Below are 18,377 nucleotides of genomic sequence, written 5' to 3'. Positions count from 1 at the left end.
TTGCTAGTCTATCCCCCATGTAGACGTCCCTAACTGTTAGCATCCCCCGTCTGTCTGCATTTTTTGAAAGTGGTGTTAGCTTGGCTGATGGGAGCTTATGGTTTCCGCAGATGGGGGACATCCCGGTCAAACCGAAATGTTGCCTTATCTGGTTCCATGTCCTTAGTGTAGCTACCACGTGATTCCCGGCCGTGAGTTCTGGAGAATCACAGGAGGCCAGAGGATAGGGTGCCCAGCCCGCTAAATAGATGAAAATGGGTCATTAAAACCTATTTGCATTTATTTCCATCCCTTCACCAGCGCTCATTGTGGACCCTCATTCACGCCGCCAGCGGGAGTCAGAGAATGGCGCGGGTGCTGATCCTGGTTTTGCCTCGACCCCTAAATCTCTGTCCCATCAGGGAATGCATCCTGGGGACGGAGAATCCCACCCAAAGTATAGTAAAGCCATGGAAAAATTTAAAATTTAATGCGTTGGACTACAGTGTAGGTTATCAGTGGTGGTGGTGATGGTCAGGTACGATTTAGTATGGAACAGGGTACAGACAATTGAATTTTGGCTCAATTAGAGTTAATGCAGGCAAGCAGGATGACACTGAAGAAATCAAATCCAGAAGTGACAGAAGCATGAATAATGATTTCAGTCACACAGCAGCTGTGGGGGGAGATTTGGCAGCATGCAGCCTTGGTGATGAAGCTTAACTCTGGTTGAACAGGATGCCAAGGTTTCGTCCAGTCTGATTTTGCTTCAAGAAGTGGTCAGGTGAGGGTGGAGTCAAGGACAGAAGAACAAGGGTCACAAACACTTGCGGAACACCTTTACTCAGTTTGCAAGCATGACCCCAATCTTCCTGTTATGTGCCATTTTAACTCTGCACCTTGCTCTCGTGGCCATATGTCCATTCTTGGCCTGCTGCAATCCTCCAATGAAGCTCGGTGCAAGCTGGAAGAGAAGCATCTCATCTTCCGGGTGAGCACGTTGCAGCCGTTGGAACTCAACGTTGAGTTCAGCAACTTTACATTTTGACCTGTCTCCTCCATGTTAAACTGCCACCCCTTTTTTTAAGATCCCACACCTGTATTGCCTCTTTGCAAACTCCCCCCATCTCACACCGGGTCATCTGTCTTTTTGTTGCTACTTTCTGTTGCAGTTTCTACAGTTTTAACACATTCTCCCTCCCTTCAGTTCTGAGGAAGAATCTAGAGACTCAAAATATGAACTCTGTTTCTCTCCTAATAGATGCTGGCAGACCTGCTGGGTTTTTCCAGCATCCTCTGTTCCTGCCATGAACAATAGCTCTGGTCTTCCCAAGGAAACTGATATATCAATGACAAAGTCAAATAGGTAGAAAACTAAGGGTAGATTCTGGCAGGAGCTGGGAGATGATGGTGAAGGGGATGGGGAGAGGCCTTTGCTGGAGTAACCAATTTAATTTCCATTGGATAACAGTATATCAATAGAACATAAGATACTGACAGATAGACATGTAAACTGGTTATTCATAGATCCCAGTTTTCTCCAGATGGATATTATGGAATGTGAATAAACTTGCTATAAACCTATCTTGAGACTCTCAGCAAGCCTGAACATACGACAGTCTCTTTGGGCCAGTTAAATTGTAACTTTCAATGTGACAATGAAATAAGCTTTAAAGTCGCCCACATGTCAGGAGCAACATTATTAAATTAACTTCAAACGGAAAAGAAAAAGTAAAACACTTTTTTTTAAGAACCCCAGAGAACAGCTCACTATTTTGTATTCTGACTGCCCCCGAATTGCCTCTTGTCGACACATCCAAAGAAAAACCCATTCTCCATGTTTGAAGGATTATCCAATTTCTGCACTAGAAGGTTGCAATAGTAAATGTTTGCTTTATGTTCCCCCTCACAACAGTACTTCTAAAACCACATAGGAACAGAGCCAAACAATGAATCATCCTAAAGTTTGCGATACTAATTTTATATTGTAAATTCTGTCATAAATTAAATAAATGTGTGAAATCCAGCATGGTGTGCACCATCTGGCAGCTTGTAGAGACTGAGTGCGTTCAGTTTTTCTCTTCTCACCATTTTCTTTTCTCTTTTCTTGCCTCCATCACAGACTCCTCTTTTTCATCTATTTATTCTTTGCACACTCCTGCTCTTGGATTGTATCCGGCATCAAAGGCAGATGGAAAATTAAAGGGAGGGATGGTGCAGGTAGCCCACCAGCAGGATCTACCAGTGCCGCCATTGACAAAGGGATTTCCCGTTGACTTCACCCCTCGTTGCCGGGAAACCCGTGCACTGGCGTGGGACCAGAATATCCTGTCGGCGTGAACAGCCGGTAAATCCCTCCCATGGTCTAAAATATACTTCAATTAGACTACAGCAGTGGCTGCACTGACCCTACTTCACCTCAACTCACATTTATGCCCATTGTAAGGGTCCTTCACGTTCATTTCCTTTGTTTCCATTTCTTTTATTTTTATTAATTTGGCCCGTGAACCCATATTGGGATGTGCCTTTAAGCAGAAGATCAAAGTTGAAACAGCCTGCTTGACAGGATATTGTGTTCCTAGGCTTTGTATTTTGGAAAAGAGAAGCCAAACCCTTCTCACCGAGTGGATCTTAGGAACCAGCTTTGGAGGGGATTGGTTTGATTGGTTAACTGGCAACAGTTCTGCCTGACAACGGTCAGTGATTGATTCCTGTGTGATGCTTTCTGAGAGAACCTGCTGAAGTGAAAGAACTGCTTTAATATTCTGAAAGCAGCGAGTGCCCAGCATGTCCTTTGTTGTAAACCTGAAATAATATTGAGTCTGCAGAGAAAGTAGACAACCTTACCATTGGAAACCATCTTGAGTCTAGAAGGAAGAAGTACCAACGTGAAGACCTGAACCTCAGAAAGACATTGACTGGAAGTCATCCCAGTGCATCAAAGATCCGTATCCTTTTCTTTTTATTATTTTTTTCTAACCATGTCCCCTCTGTGTTGTTTGTGTGTGTGTGTATAGAGAGTAGGGTGAGTTAGGAAGGGTGTTTAGAAAGGGGTTGCAGATAGTCAGTTACATTTACTGCCCGTTTAACTATAATACTGCACATAATAAAAGGTTACTTGTGTTTTAAAGTTACAACCTGGTAACTGTAGTTTATTGGCTCAACCAAGGACCTTGGGTATTTTAAATAAAATATAATTTCACCTGTGTTGTGAGTCCAGGTCAAGTGGGGCTGGCATTAACCAGCAGTAGCCCAGGATATCGTGACACCATGCTGGGTTTAGGTAATAGAGTTAAATTACAGTCATTTTGAATACATAGTTACAATACAAAATTCCACCCCAAAGGGCAGCATGTTGGCGCAGTGGGTTAGCACTGCTGCCTCACGGCGCCGAGGTCCCAGGATTGATCCCGACTCTGGGTCACTGACCGTGTGGAGTTTGCACCTTCTTCCCGTGTTTGCATGGGTTTCACCCCCACAACCCAAAGATGTGCTGGGTAAGTGGATTGGCCACAATAAATTGCCCCTTAATTAGAAAAAATGAATTGGGTACTCTAAATTTAAAAATAAAATTCCACCCAAACACGTTTCATTGATCAGTGAGAACCTCTGGTGAAAATATATCTAATTGATACTGTATAAAATATTCTGACAGGACAACATAATCCATATAGTCCATTCATGTAACACAGTGAGGGATTGAGGAGGCCGGCAACTTGGTGTAGTTGGCATTTGCCAAATGTAAACCCAATGAGCAAGGTGTGATCATCGGTCCATTTCTGTGGTTTACTCTGCTGCTGAGGGAAGTCAATTGAGAACAGCACAGGGCGGTATGCTGGCACAGGGGTCAGCACTGTTGCCTGCGGCATTGAGGGCCCGCGTTCGATCCCAGCCCCGGGTCACTGTCTGTGTGGGGTTTGCACATTCTTCCCGTGTCTGCGTGGGTTTCATCCTCACAACCCAAAGATGTGCAGGTTAGGTGGATTGGCCGCGCTCAATTGCCCTTTAATTGGAAAAATAAATAAATCATTGTGTACTCTAAAATCTTTTTTTTAAAATTGAGAACAGCACTAATTGTTGCACACAAAATTAATCACATGAGATGAAACACAAGACTCACAGAATAGGCACCAGCAGATCGATCACCTGTTAAACACTCTGCCCAATTATCCTTTGCATTGTGAAAAGTGAAAAGGACTACTGTAAGGGTGTATAATGGGTGGCAGTTTCCCTACAGCCCATTTTGCACCCCTGCTGCAGTTGAATTTTATCTCTGGTTTGCAGTTTAGAAATTTGTGCGGCATTTGGTCTAAAGCAGGACAAATTTGCAGTCGTGCTGTCAGGAGGCTTGCTGCTATTTCCAAATGCAGTCAATGGCACAACTGTCAATGGAAAGGTTAAGAACCGTGTCTATTTTTAGGAGTGGGTCTTATTAAACAATTGAGATTTTTGTGAATCTGAGCCGATCTTACGGTGATTCACTGTAATAATGTAGAGAGGAGAGTGGGCAAGTCAGTTTGACACCTAGGTAATGTGGCTGGCGAAGAAAGATTGCAGCTAAATTGAATACCTCTGCATCACAGCTGGTAATGGATTGGAGAAGTTAGGATTTAGGAAGTTTGAAAGTTGAGAGAGGGCGACACTTGGTTAGCACTGCAGCCTCACGGCACCGAGGACCCAGGTTTGATCCCGGCCCCGGGTCACTGTCCGTGTGAAGTTTCCACATTCTCACTGTGTTTGCGTGGGTCTCGCCCCCACAACCCAAAGCTGTGCAAGGTAGGTTTCATAGAATTTACAGGGCAGAAGGAGGCCATTCGGCCCATCAAGTCTGCACCGGCTCCTGGAAAGAGCACCCTACCCAAGGTTAACACCTCCACCCTATCCCCATAACCCAGCAATCCCACCCAACACTAAGGGCAATTTTGGACACAAAGGGCAATTTATCATGGCCAATCCACCCAACCTGCACATCTTTGGACTGTGGGAGGAAACCGGAGCACCCGGAGGAAACCCAAGCAGACACGGGGAGGATGTGCAGACTCCACACAGACAGTGACCCAAGCCAGAATCGAATCTGGAACCCTGGAGCTGTGAAGCGATTGTGCTATCCACAATGCTACCGTGCTGCCCTCATGTGGATTGGCCACACTAATTTGTCCCCTAATTATAAGAAAAAAAAAATCTAGATTTATTTCATGAACTGGATCAAATCCCCCAGTGGGGAGGTCAGCACGGGGGTGCAGTGGGTTAGCCCTGCTGCCTCACGGCGCCGAGGTCCCAGGTTCAATCCCGGCTCTGGGTCACTCTCCGTGTGGAGTTTGCACATTCTTCCTGTGTTTGCGTGGGTTTCGCCCACACAACCCAAAGAAGTGCAGGGTTGAACACACTGAATTGCCCCTTAATTGGAAAAAATGAATTGGGTTCTCTAAATTTAAAAAAAATCCCCAGTGTGATTTGAACTCCTGTCTCCAAATCATTAGCCCAAGAATGCGGATTGCCAATAATAACAGGAAGCGCTGGAAAAACTCAGCAGGACTGGCAGCATCTGTGGAGAGAGAAACAGGGTCCAAAATGTACTTCTATTGTGAATTGCCAGTCATTGCAACAGAATCAAACGATGCTCCTCTCCTGTTTTATAACCCATTGATGATGTACATGCAGTGGAGAGATGGGATGTGAGGGCCATTGGCATCTCCAGGAGGGGAGTAGCCACTCGCACAGCTTGGCCAGGGCTCAGCGGGCGCTGGAGTGGCCGCAGCGTGACGCCGCCGCCAGGGGGGGTACGTGAGCAGCTGTGACGCCCTGAGTGCGTGCGCGCCGCCGCGGCGCTGTCGCTCCTGGCGGAAGATGGCGGCGATGGCGGATCGGAGCGACTGAGAGCGGGAGGCGGTGAGAGCCACGGGCTTCGCTCACACAAGCGCTGGCCCCGAGTGCATGACGAGTCGGCACAAGGCGACGGCGGGCAAAGGGGAAGCGAGCCAGGCCGGTGAGTGGGCGAGATCTCCGGCGTGGCAGCCACACAGCTGGCGGGGGGGTGGGGGTGGTAAAGCTGGGCCCCGGCAGTGGGGTGCCAGACTCCCACCCCCCACAGGGGGCTGTGGGCAGGGTGGCGCCCACCTCCGGGGTGAGGTGCATCCTCCACTGCCGGGTGAAGCAGACAACCCCAGCCAAGCTGGGCTCACTCACTCAGCAGGTTGCTCACCGTGAGTCCCGGGTGCTTTGCTTCGGCGTCCGGCCCTTTGTATTGGGAAGACTCCCCGGAGCCCAGTTGAGTAAGAATTGGGCATAAGCCAGCGACAGTCTTGGGAGGGTCTGGGGTCCAGGGTCAGGTGTAAAATCTCCTCTACTGAGACATGAAGCTGAATCTGGAACCACTGAGCAGGGAATTGAAGAGAGGGATATTATCCCAAATGTGATATGGGTAAAGTGAGGTGGCATAGATAGACTCTTGAACTCTATAATGTAAGTACAGTAGCTGTATGGCCTTTGCATCCTATAATATAAAAGGTGGCTAGCATAATCCTGGGAACAGATAGTGTAGGGAAGGAAGAGGAGCAACATTGTACCTCCATCCTATAATGTATGTAAGGATGGCTGACATGGAACTACTGTTAAGTGTGATGGCTCCTGAATACCATGTAATATGAATAAAGAGGGCAAATTAAAGCACTGTATCTGCCCATAATGTGGTTAAGAGAGTGGAGAGGCGTTTATATATCCCAGGTGTGTACAGGGGATTAAAAATGAGAAGCTGACAGGTAGCCAGAAGATCTTGACTTGATTTTGGTGGTCTTAGTCTCCGTGTTATTGTGAAGGGTTTCTATTTCAACATAGCCTGGAATGCTTGAGGTGAATGGTCCAATCTCGGGTGATTTATAATGATGGAACTGAATCTATCCTACCCAATGGCATTTACTTTATTCTGAAAAAGCGATCTATAAATAAATAGAATCTAGGGTCTAGCAAAAACTGCACTGTGAAAGTCATTTTAATTTACCTGGAGAAAAGGTTTGAAAATGTAATTGTTTCAACTGAAAAAGAAGGCAATGGTTGCCTATTTCAGTCCTGTTGTTAGAAAAAGTGACTGGGAATGGAGATCAAGGAGCTTGCTTTGAATCAACCAGCTCAGCACCTGCACAGTGCATCTTTGGAGTGCTGGGTTATCATAGCTGGTGATGTGTGGATGGTTATTGGAGCTGAGTCTCTACAGTATGGATGCATTTTGAATTGTGCAAGTGTGGAGCTAACTGTATTGCTGTCTTGTTTCTAGGATTTCAGTAACACATGATCGTACGCACATTAAACTTTCATATTATTGGGTGCCAAGGCCCCAGTTTCGATACCCGGCTCTGGGTCATTGTCCGTGTGGAGTTTGCACATTCTCCCCATGTTTGCATGGTTTTCGCCCCCACAATTCAGGTTCGGTGGATTGACCATGCTAAATTGCCCTTAAATTGGAAAAAAATGAATTGTGTACTCTAAATTTATAAACAACCTTTCATATTATGTCCATTTGAACTGGACAAGGACACTCAGCTCTACAATTCTAGGCTAAGGCTTTCCAATTGTGGGTTGTATTTGGATAGTGCTTTTTGAGCTGTATGACACTCGGGTGATAGTCTGGTTGTTAAAGGTCTCCCCCTGGTGCTGGAAATAGTTTAATGTGATAAATTGAGTTTTTCCACAAAAAGCAGTTTGCACTGTACAGTGTAGAACCTGTCACTTTTTAGCATGTTGTTTTGTACCATGTAAACTATTTGGCCGACTAAATCACTAAAAGCTACAGGTACGAAATAATTCAAAAGGAATTCCAAATGGAATGTTCGCCTTTATTTCAAGAAAACTGAATTTCAAAAATGAGAAAGAGATGCTTTAGTTGCGTGGAGCCTTGCCAGACCACATCTACATTACTGCCTTCAATTTTGGGCAGCAAACCTCAGCAAAGATGCCTTAGTCTTGGAAAAGGCACAGCGCAGATTGAGCATCTGAATTATGTCAGAGCTTAAATTCCAGCGACATATTTCGTGTAAACCCTTGAGTTTTGAAATTTGAGGATGATCTAATCGAGGCATTTAAAATAATTGAGGGATTTAATAGGGTGGATACAGAGACATTATTTTTTCTGGCAAAGAAAACCAGATCAAGAGGACATAATCTTAAAATTAGATCAAGGTCATTTAAGGATTAAACCAGAATTGCTTTATCTTCTTTGGAAATGTTTCAAAACTCAGATTTCTGTTTGGATAAGAGTATCAGGAGATGGGAAACAAAAGTGAGAGAATGTAGCTGAGGTACAGATCAGCCCAAATCTAATTTTATAATGAGACAAGCTTGAGGGACTGAATTGCTTACTCCTGTCCTTATGTTCCATATTTTTCTGATTTGGATTTTATTGTCACATGTACCGAGGTACAGTGAAAAGTATTGTTTTGCATACAGTACAGACAGATCATTCCATACATGAAAAAAAATAGGACATAAATAAATACACAATGTAAATACATAGGCACAGGCAACGGGTTAGCATACAGCGTGTAGTACTACTCAGTAGAGAAGATGTGTGAAGAGATCAGTTCAGTCCATAAGGGAGTCATTCAGGAGCCTGGTAACAGCAATGGGAAGCTGTTTTTGAACCTGTTAGTGCATGTTCTCAGACTTCTGTTTTCAGACCTGCAAGGGAATATAACAGCGAAAGGTTTGAGATAGTGTTAGAATAAAATTTTTAAAGGTTAGTACAGTTATAAGAGATGTAGGAAGAGGATCTGTGTGAGAGAGCTCACCATCCGGCACCATCTTGCCAGGCAACTTGATTCAAATAGTCAGGCTTACCAGTCCCCAAGCACAATCTAAAGAAAGTGGTTGAAAAGAGAGTATGAAAGTTGTAGTAGGTGGTCCTTTATAACTGTGTGTTTATTTGAACGAAGAAGTGCCTTCCACCAAAGAACCTTGGTAGAACAGAGGGAGAGATGGTGATGTGGTGGTAATATACTAGTAATCCAGAAGCCTGGATTAATGCTTTGGAGATATGGGTTCAAATCCCGGCATGGCAGCTGGTGGAAATTAAATCAAATTAATAGAAATCTAGAATACAAAGCTGGTCTCAGTAATGGTGATCACGGAACAAGCGTCGATTGTTGCATAAATCCATCTGGTTCTCTAATGCCCTTTAGGGAAGGAAATATGCCATCCTGTCTTGGTCTGGCCTACATGGGACTTGACCCACAGCAATGTGGTTGACTCTTAACTGCCCTCTGAAATGGCCCAGCAAGCCAGGCAACTGCAGATGGAAAACAAATGCTGACTGTGCCACAACTCGTGAAATATTTTTTTAAAAGTAGAACCAAGTTTGTTGAGAGTGTTGCCAATTTAATGGAATACTATCCCACGAGCGTCTCCAATAATGTTGCCAATCACCACCAGAGTCACCAATAATGTTGCCAATTAATAATGATGCCCTTTAGAGTCGTCAAGTATCAAATGATACCATCACAAGGCTTTACCGGATATCGATCAAAGGGCCACACAACCAGTTAGTCAGTTCAAGTTCAAAGATGGTTTATTTGCACACAAGGATTACTTTAACATGCAACACAAAACACTACAAGTTAAACTACACCTAACATCTACAATAACCAATACTTAACTTCAGGGCAACCGGCTCTATGCAGATGGACAAGGCCATTGTCCGGATCTTGGGTGGAAGAAGTGGCTCTGTTTCTGCTGGGCTCATCCATCTTGTCGCGATCATTGGTCTTGAACCTGTCTGTCTGGTGGTTATGCTGCACTTGGGTTGGCATAGGCTGGATCCAAGAGAGACTGAATTCATGGCTGCATTGTCTTTTAACTGGCTTGAGTTTTCCCAGCCCCTTTTGTGGGCAGTTTCTGGGTCACTGTCAATCAATTCCTGAGCGCTCCACCCTCTGGTCACATCCAATCAGGGGCTGCCACATCACTTTTGGGGTGGGCATCAGTGGCCAATCCTGGAAGGGCTCTGAGCAGGACCTCGGTGCTGCCTAGTCTGGAAGATGAAGTGAGGGGCCTGATGGTCCCATTGTTATTTTAATTGCCTTGAATGGTCCATTTGCAGGTGTGAATTCCTGCATACCTCTGGGCTGCCGTTTGCAAAGATACAAGCTGCAGCTTGTCTGTGTCCCAAACCTGGCCATAATTACCATCATTCTTTGCAGGTGGCCATCTCAGATAGCTACAAGAGCAAAGACAGTTGATGTGCCACCAATCAGAACTCTTGCAGCAAGATGCTTGTGGGTCTTTGAGATAGAGGGAATAATCTGATAATTCATGGAAGTAATGGTTCCTCTGTTTCCAGGAAGGGGAATGTTACCTGTGGAGCAACCTATGGTTGAATAGTGGAGGATGCTAAATTACAGTTCTGGAATTTTACTTATAATATAACCTGTAGAAGCAATTATCAATGGATTTTACTTTGCTGCTACAGGTAACAGAAATGTAAAAAAATCTAATTCAGGTTGTTGTATTTTAATTGGACTTTAAAAAAAGAAAATTAGAAACAGCTAACAGCATAATACAAATCAAATTGTCTTTTCCTTTTTTGTTCCTGGAGCACGGGTGTTTTGCTGAGACTGGGCAGGAACTAGTTAACATGCCCCTTAGTGTCCAAAAGGGTTAGGTGGGGTTCCTGGGATAGGGCGGAGGTGCGGGCTTAATTAGGGTGTTCTTTCAGTGGGTCAGTACATACTCGATGGGCTGAATGGCCTCCTTCTGCAAATTCTATGACTATGACTGACAATATTGCCACAGAGATTACAGAGCTGTGGGCAGATTTTGTTCTTTTAAAGATGGTTAGAAATCTATCTTTTTTAATGTGGTTTACTATTAACACCATTTCATCCTTAAACCAGATTGCCAATTTGCCTTTATGTAGTAGGCCACAGGAATTGAAAGATTTTACACACAACCTTTTGACCTTGCTAAATTTGTAACAGTATTGACTAAGCGTGGGAAGTATTGCTGTTTCTTGTATATAGACCTTCAAAATGCACTGCTTGTTATGAAGGCAAACACCAAGCATTCTGTGTTAGCAATGTTGAAATGTGAAAAACATCCAGCAGTGTATTAGATTTTGTCCTCCTAAACTAGGGCTGTGTGGAGGGAGCATTTTGAGCTGAATGACCCTGGGGTGAAATACTGGTGAGTTCAGACCTGTCATAGGGATTGATGTTAGCAGTGGAATCAATTTGAGATGATGAGCTAAGAGCATCACATGAGAAGCTTATTGCACCTTTACAGTGTCATTTTAAGTGTGATTTTGGTCTACTGTATTGATGTCGTTACATAAAATGTTTCATGACAACATGAATGAAATCTGTGTATTATTGGATTGATTGAATGATCAAGTTCTGAGTTTTAAAAAAAAACCATTCATGGGATGTGTGCATCACTGGCTAAGCCACCGTTTATTGCCCATCCCTTGATCCCTTCAGAAGGTGGTAGTGAGTTGCCTTCTGGAACCGCTGCAGTCCTTGAGGTGTAGATGCACCCACTGTGCTGTTAGAGAGCGAGTTCCAGGATGTTGCCCCAGCAACGGTGAAGGAACGGCGATATATTTCCAAGTCAGGGTGGTGAGTGACTTGGAGGGGAACCTCCAGGTGGTGGGGTTCCCAGGTATCTGCTGCTCTTGATCTTCTAGATGATAGTGGTCGTGGGTTTGGAAAGTGCTGTCCAAGGAACCTTGGTGAGTTACTGCAGTGCATCTTGTAGATTGTACAACTGGCAGCCACTGTACGTCAATGGTAGAGGGTTTGAATGTTTGTGGAAGGGGGCGCAATCAAGCGGGCTGTTTTGGCCTGGATGGTGTCGAGCTTCTTGAGTGTTGGCTCTGCACTCATTTAGGCAAGTGGAAAGTATTCCATTGCACTCCTGACTTGTGCCTTGTAGATGGTGGGCAGGCTTTGGGGATCAGGAGGTGAATTACTTGCCGTAGGATTCCTAGCCTCTGACCTGCCCTGGTAGCCACAGTATTCGTATGGCTAGTCCAGTTCAATTTCTGATCAATGATAAACCCCAGAGGGTCTTAAGCAGGGGCCTCTTGTAAAATGCCATGAACACTGGTGGTCCGCAAATGGATGAAGAGTGTATGAGACCTGTCAGATAACCCAAGGATCCTCTATTTTATTGCAACATCTGGATGGGCAACGTCCATAAATATTTGACTTGACTGTGAGAGCTTCATGTGTACTTTGTTCTTTTTTTTTTCATTTTCCTGAAAGGACATTCTGCTTTTTAGCAGCGAGTGATGTTATACCTAATTTAAGCCAGTGAGGACATCACATGCACTTCAAGTGTGTCTCATAAGTTATGGATACTGCTAAATCCTGAGGTGCTGATAATATACCCACAAAAGAAATTCTAAATTCCCATCAGATTTTGTTGGTCTAATCCAAGACACATCGGATCTAGAACTTTGCAGACGTGTCTCCTGCATTGTGCAATTACAGATTCCTCTATTGTGGTAGGTTAGATTTGTATCCTGATGTATGTATTTTGGTATTAGCAGTGATGTATAAAGCTGTGTGAAGAGCGAGGAGAAAACAAGGCAAGTCTGACAATAGTGCCCCAGCATTCTCATGCCGCCAACATTTGGTCAATATTATAGATATGAGCATTAAGTTAATCTTTAAATCTTGCACATATCACCCTACCTTTGAACAAGTATTTCTCATTTGTAATATAGATTGGCATGCAATGGCCAGCTCGTCAGACAGCGAGGATGACAGTTTTATTGCCATGGACACAGAAGAAGTATTGGATGGACCCATGGAGCAGGACGAGGAACCTCACGTTGAATTGGAAGTTGAGGAAATGAGGCATAACCGCTCGATGATAGAGTTGCCTGAGGAGGTGCTGGAATACATCTTGTCTTTCTTGTCTCCATATCAGGAGCACAAAACAGCTGCTCTTGTTTGTAAACAGTGGTATCGACTTATTAAAGGTATGGAATGTGGTTCAGGGTGAAATATTTTTGAAGTATGATAGAGATCTGGAGCTATGAGCAAAACATATTTTGAATCACAGACCGATTACAGCATGGAAGGAGCTCAGATGGCCCATCATCTTCATGCTGGCTATCTGCAAGAGTAACTTCAATAATCCCATTCCCCTACCCTTTCTTCAGAGCCCTGCAATGTCTTTTCTCTTCAAGTACTGCTTCAATTCCCTCTGAAAGGTGCAACTGAATCTGTGTCTACCAGATTCTCGTGCAGTGCACTCCAGATCCTCGCCACTCACTTTGGAAGAATGTTCTTCTTCATGTCATTGTTGGTTCTTTTGCTATTTGCCTTAAACTGATACCCTCTTGTTCTTTGACCCTTATGCCAATGAGAATATTTCTCTCTATTTGCTATGATTTTGACCAGCTCTAGCAAATTTCCTCTCAACCTTCTCTTCCCTAAGAACCTCAGATTGCCATGTATCCATGTAACTGAAGCCCCTCATTCCTGGAACATTCTCAGAAATATTTTCTGCGTCTCCTCTAAAGCCTCTATAACCGTCCTAAAGTGTGGTGCCCAGAGTTAGACACGGTATGAGACTGAGCCAGTGTTTGATGAAGATTCATTGTAGCTTCCTTGCTTTTGTACTCTGTGCTCAGGGTCGCACATATCTTTTAACTGCGTCCCCAACCTGCTGTACCACTTTAAACTATTTGTACGCATATATCCCTAGGTATCTTTATTCCGCCCCTCCCTTTAGAATTGTACCCTTTATTCATATTGTATCACCTTGTTCTCTCTACCAAAATGTATCACTTTTCACTTCTCTGCATTTGATTTTATCTGTCATGTGTCCACCCCGTTCCAAAGGAAAGGTCTGGGAGTGGGATTAGCTGAGATGCTCTTGTAGAGAGTGGGAATGTAAACAACACACTGTTTGATCTCCTGTGCTCTAACTATTCAATGATTCAAAATAACTTCTGTCCATGTCCTTTTGAAGTCTATCACTATCCTCCCCCCAATTCATAATACTTTCAAGTTGTATCCTCTGAAAATCTTGAAAATTATCACTGTACACCCAAGTCACGAATACACATCATGAAAAGCAGCAGTCCCAATGGGGACGACATTGTATACCTTCTAGTTTGAAAAATGATTCACTACTCTGTTTCCTATCACGCAGCCAACTTTGTATCCATGCTGCCACTGTGCCTTTTTTTTGTACGGACTTTACTTGACTGACAAGTCTGTTACGTGGCACTTATCAAATGCCTTTCGGAGGTCTGTGTGCACCTCGTCAGCCATATTATCCTCATCTAGCTTCGCTGTCAAAAGACTCAAACAAGTCAGTCAAACACAATTTGCCTTTAATAATGCTCCGTTAGATTGCCTTAATTAATCCACACATGTCCAATTGGCTGTCCCAGATTATCATTTCTTACTTTTAATTTTTTATTTTCATAAATTTAGATCACCCAATTTTATTTTTCCAATAAATGGGCAATTTAGTGTGGCCAACACCCTGCACATCTTTTGGGTTGGGGTGAGACCCATGCAGACACGGGGAGAATGTGCAAACTACACACGGACAGTGACTCGGCCAATATTGAACCCGGGTCCTCGGCACCATGAGGCAGCAGTGCTAACCACTGCGCCACCGTCCTCCCTCCAGATGATAATTTCTAAAAGCTTTCCCACCACCTAGTACATAACCTAACCTGCCTGTAGTTGCTGGGTTTATCTTTGCACTCTCTTTAAAATTAGTGTACAACATTTGCAATTCTCCAGTCCTCTGGCACCACCCTCCTATTCAAGGAGTATTAGAAGATAATAAGATATTAGAAGATAATTGCCACAATTTCCACATTTAATTCCCTCAGCATTCCTGGATGCTTTCCATCTCAACCTGGTGACTTATCAACTTTAAATTCAGCCAGCCTTTCTAATACCTTCTCTTTTTAGCCCACCCAGTATTTTACTCCTCTTCCACTGTGACTTTGGCAGCTTCAGTTTCCCTCGTAAATATAAATGTAAAATATATTTTAGTATCATGCAGATCATCATAAGTTGACTACATAAACATGATATTTCTGTGAACAGGGAAAGGTCATTAGCACCAATTAATTAGTCCCATCTTGAATAGCTGCTTGCCATTTTCAGACTCCTGAAATGCATCTGAAGCGTATCTGAAAGTCCTAGTTATTTTCTTACCTGGTAATATTGCACAACGTTGAGTAAAAGCTTTCCACCTGTCTTCCCTTCCCATTCATAAGTTCCTTATCTTTAACTTGTGTCCCTGATGTTTGAACCAGTGAGCATTGTACCTGGATCATCTTTATAGCAAATCACTTCACTACCTTGAAAACTTTAATGATGTAAAGAACATAATACTGTGGATATTTTTACACCTTCTTAGCTGGCCCACAGAATTTACCTTCCTTATTTGAGACAACTTCAGTGTTGCCACTGCGCTCACTCCCAGTGTTGAGCTGGTGCAGAAAGTCCATGTACCCTCCTAATACTGAAGATGCCAGAGCAGGTGTACGGTGGTTCAAAACACTGGAGCAGTAGTGAGTAGAGGGACCCTCTTGAACCCATTTATGCTTTAGTGTTTGGTAGCATTCCCTGTAACTTCTGCTGCAACTCCGTACCATTGGGTTTCCCAGGCTCAATTGAGTTTCCGATTTCAGTTCCTACAAGGTAGTGGGGGGTGGTCTGCAAACAAAAACAAAATTGCCACGCCAGTGCAACTCCACGTTGGCAACTGCCTCACAATGGCAGAAAAGTACTATTGTCAAGAGTTTGAAAGTTATCTGCTTGAGACAATTGACTCAGTGAAATCCAACGCGGTGGAAGTGAGGGGTGTGGGCGGCCCCAAATACAGGAATTTTCCCCCCCTTTTTGAAAATGCCACTAAGCTTCTGTATCTCTGACTCCCAGGTGTGGCTCACCAGTGTTACTATGGTTTTATAAAAGCTGTTCAAGGAGGATATATTCAGTGGGAGAGCCGGACCTATCCCTATCCCGGGACTCCGATCACCCAGCGCTTTTCACACAGTAAGTAGTGTTTGCTGATAACATTGTTTTGGGCTAAGTGAAGGGTGTTTATTAAAGCAGTTACTGTACTGTATTGGTATTCCTGCTCCGCATGAATTGTAACTGCAGGATACTGTGCTGAAGCAGAAAACCCACAGGGACTGTGCTCATTTACATGGCTTGTTTTGTCAGAATCTATTTTTAATATTGTTTTTTGGGAGATTTACCAAGATTAGAGTGAAACGTGATTTTGGTGAGTACTTGAGCAGTACCCACCATATTCTCCTTCCACTTTACATCTCTTCTGTCTCCAATAGAATGGAAATCTATAAGTAACTGCAATGGTGTAGAGCTTTGGTAAGACCGCAGCTGGATCATTGTTTACCATTTTGGCTACCTTGCCTAAGGAAAGAGGATATACTTGACTTGGAATGGGTGCAGCAAAAGTTTGCCAGACTGTGAATGGACAAGGCTCTTGACTAGCGCCAGGGATTTGGCTTGGTTCTTTCCTCTTCACAGTAGTCACAAACAGTAAAATAATGTATGCTACTGATAAATAAAAGTTTGTGATAGCTTATTATTAACACTTCCTAATGCTGAGCCAGTTTTGAATTAACAAGCCTCCACTTTCTCTTCATGATTTTTATGCATCTGGTGGTATGACCAAATATTACCTGAAAACTGAGTAGAATTATTTTTATTCATTTGAGGGATGTGAGCGCCGCTGGCTAGCCCCACATTTATTGCTCATCCCTAATTTGGGGCAGCATGGTGGCACAGGGGTTAGCACTGCTGCCTCGCAGTGCCAGGGACCCAGGTTCAATTCTGGCCTTGAGTGACTGGGTGGAGTTTGTACATTCTTCCCGTGTCTGCGTGGGTTTCTTCTGGGTACTCCGGTTTCCTCCCACAATCCAAAGATGTGCAGGTTAATTGGATTGGCCATGCTAAATTGCTCATCGGTGCCCAAAGAATTGCAGGTGGCGTTACAGGGATAGAGTAAGTGGGGGGGGAGAGGTACTCTTTCAGTGCCTCTGTCCAGACTCGCTGGGCCGAATGGCCTCCTGCACTGTAGGGATTCTATGATTATTCTATGATATTTTGCCATTGGTGGTGAGCTGCCTTCTTGAACACTGCAGTCCATGTGGTGTAGGCATATCCAGTGCACTCACCTCATTGACCAACATAATTTCCTCCTCAGAAACACTTTATTTGTGACACGACTTGGTTACTTTTAAATTTATGTTGACTGTTTCTGTGACTACTGCAGCCATCGGATGGGCAATGATGACATCATGCAAACAGCTCTCAAATGTTTTCCCCCGATTATTCATGTTTGGCTGAGATTGCATATTTATGCTGCACTCCTGTTTTGAGGATCAGAATAACACTAGTTTTACATAATAGTCTAAAATGTACAAAACTCCTAAAAGTATGGATATTTAATTAACCAGATCTTCACATATTTCAGGCTAATACGTTAGCATACGCATTGAAGTATAAACTGGTCCAAACGATGAACAAGTCTGTATTTAATTCTTTGCCCATTTTTCATCACACGGGCTTCAGTGATGGATACTTCGTTTCCCAAGGCAAAGTGGCAGGAGTCAGAATTTGTTCACTATCTTTTAGCTGCTGAAGTTTTAGCAGATCATTTTCCATAATTTTAAGTGATTATATGTTTTTCTTTACAAGGGCAGGTGTGTTATTTCATGTAAAGACCACCAAGTAAATGATGTCAATGTAACATTAGATCAATCCAATTTAATTGTGTAATCCTCCTTTGAGGATGCAATATATTCAATATGATAAGTGTCAAATGAGATTAGTGTTGCAGTTTAGTCTTATTGGCTGGCTTAGCTCACTCAGCTAAATCGCTGGCTTTTAAAGCAGACCAAGCAGGCCAGCAGCACGGTTCGATTCCCGTACCAGCCTCCCCGGACAGGCGCCGGAATGTGGCGACTAGGGGCTTTTCACAGTAACTTCATTGAAGCCTACTCGTGACAATAAGCGTTTTTCATTTTTCATTATTGTAGTGTAGCTTTTGGCCTCTGCTGTACCGCTCATACTCTCAAACAAGACCTCCAACTGTTCATATCTTTAATTCCAGGTGCTTGTTACTATGATGCCAATCAGTCCATGTACGTCTTTGGGGGTTGCACTCAAAGCAGTTGTAATGCAGCATTCAATGACCTTTGGCGGCTTGACCTCAACAGCAAAGAATGGATCCGACCTCTGGCATCAGGTATGTGGTAGAACAAAGAGATGAAGGATGTCATGAAATCTAATTGATCAAAATAGCTGAATCTGTCTGCCTGCCCAGAAGTGTTGGATAAAACCAGGAGATTGGATAAACTTCATTGTAATTCAGCACTGGGGTGTGTCAACCAGTGACAC

General features: G+C 43.7%; 1 protein-coding gene across 1 annotated transcript in view; it reads left to right on the top strand.

Annotated features, from left to right (window-relative positions):
• The first annotated feature begins 5,803 nt into the window (after positions 1 to 5,803).
• The window catches only part of fbxo42 (F-box protein 42), a 43,644-nt gene continuing 31,070 nt past the window's right edge, over positions 5,804 to 18,377 (top strand). Inside the window, exons 1-4 of the mRNA XM_038773133.1 lie at positions 5,804 to 5,965; positions 12,692 to 12,949; positions 15,888 to 16,004; positions 18,091 to 18,225. Coding sequence (XP_038629061.1) covers positions 5,914 to 5,965; positions 12,692 to 12,949; positions 15,888 to 16,004; positions 18,091 to 18,225 — 562 coding nt within the window. The 5' untranslated portion in view covers positions 5,804 to 5,913. The remainder of the gene's footprint in view (positions 5,966 to 12,691; positions 12,950 to 15,887; positions 16,005 to 18,090; positions 18,226 to 18,377) is intronic.

The sequence above is a fragment of the Scyliorhinus canicula genome, chromosome 16 (assembly GCF_902713615.1).
Source record: "Scyliorhinus canicula chromosome 16, sScyCan1.1, whole genome shotgun sequence".
Classification (NCBI taxonomy): Eukaryota; Metazoa; Chordata; class Chondrichthyes; order Carcharhiniformes; family Scyliorhinidae; genus Scyliorhinus; species Scyliorhinus canicula.
The sequence above is the reverse complement of the archived record's forward strand: the minus strand, read 5'-3'. Positions and strand labels throughout refer to the sequence as shown.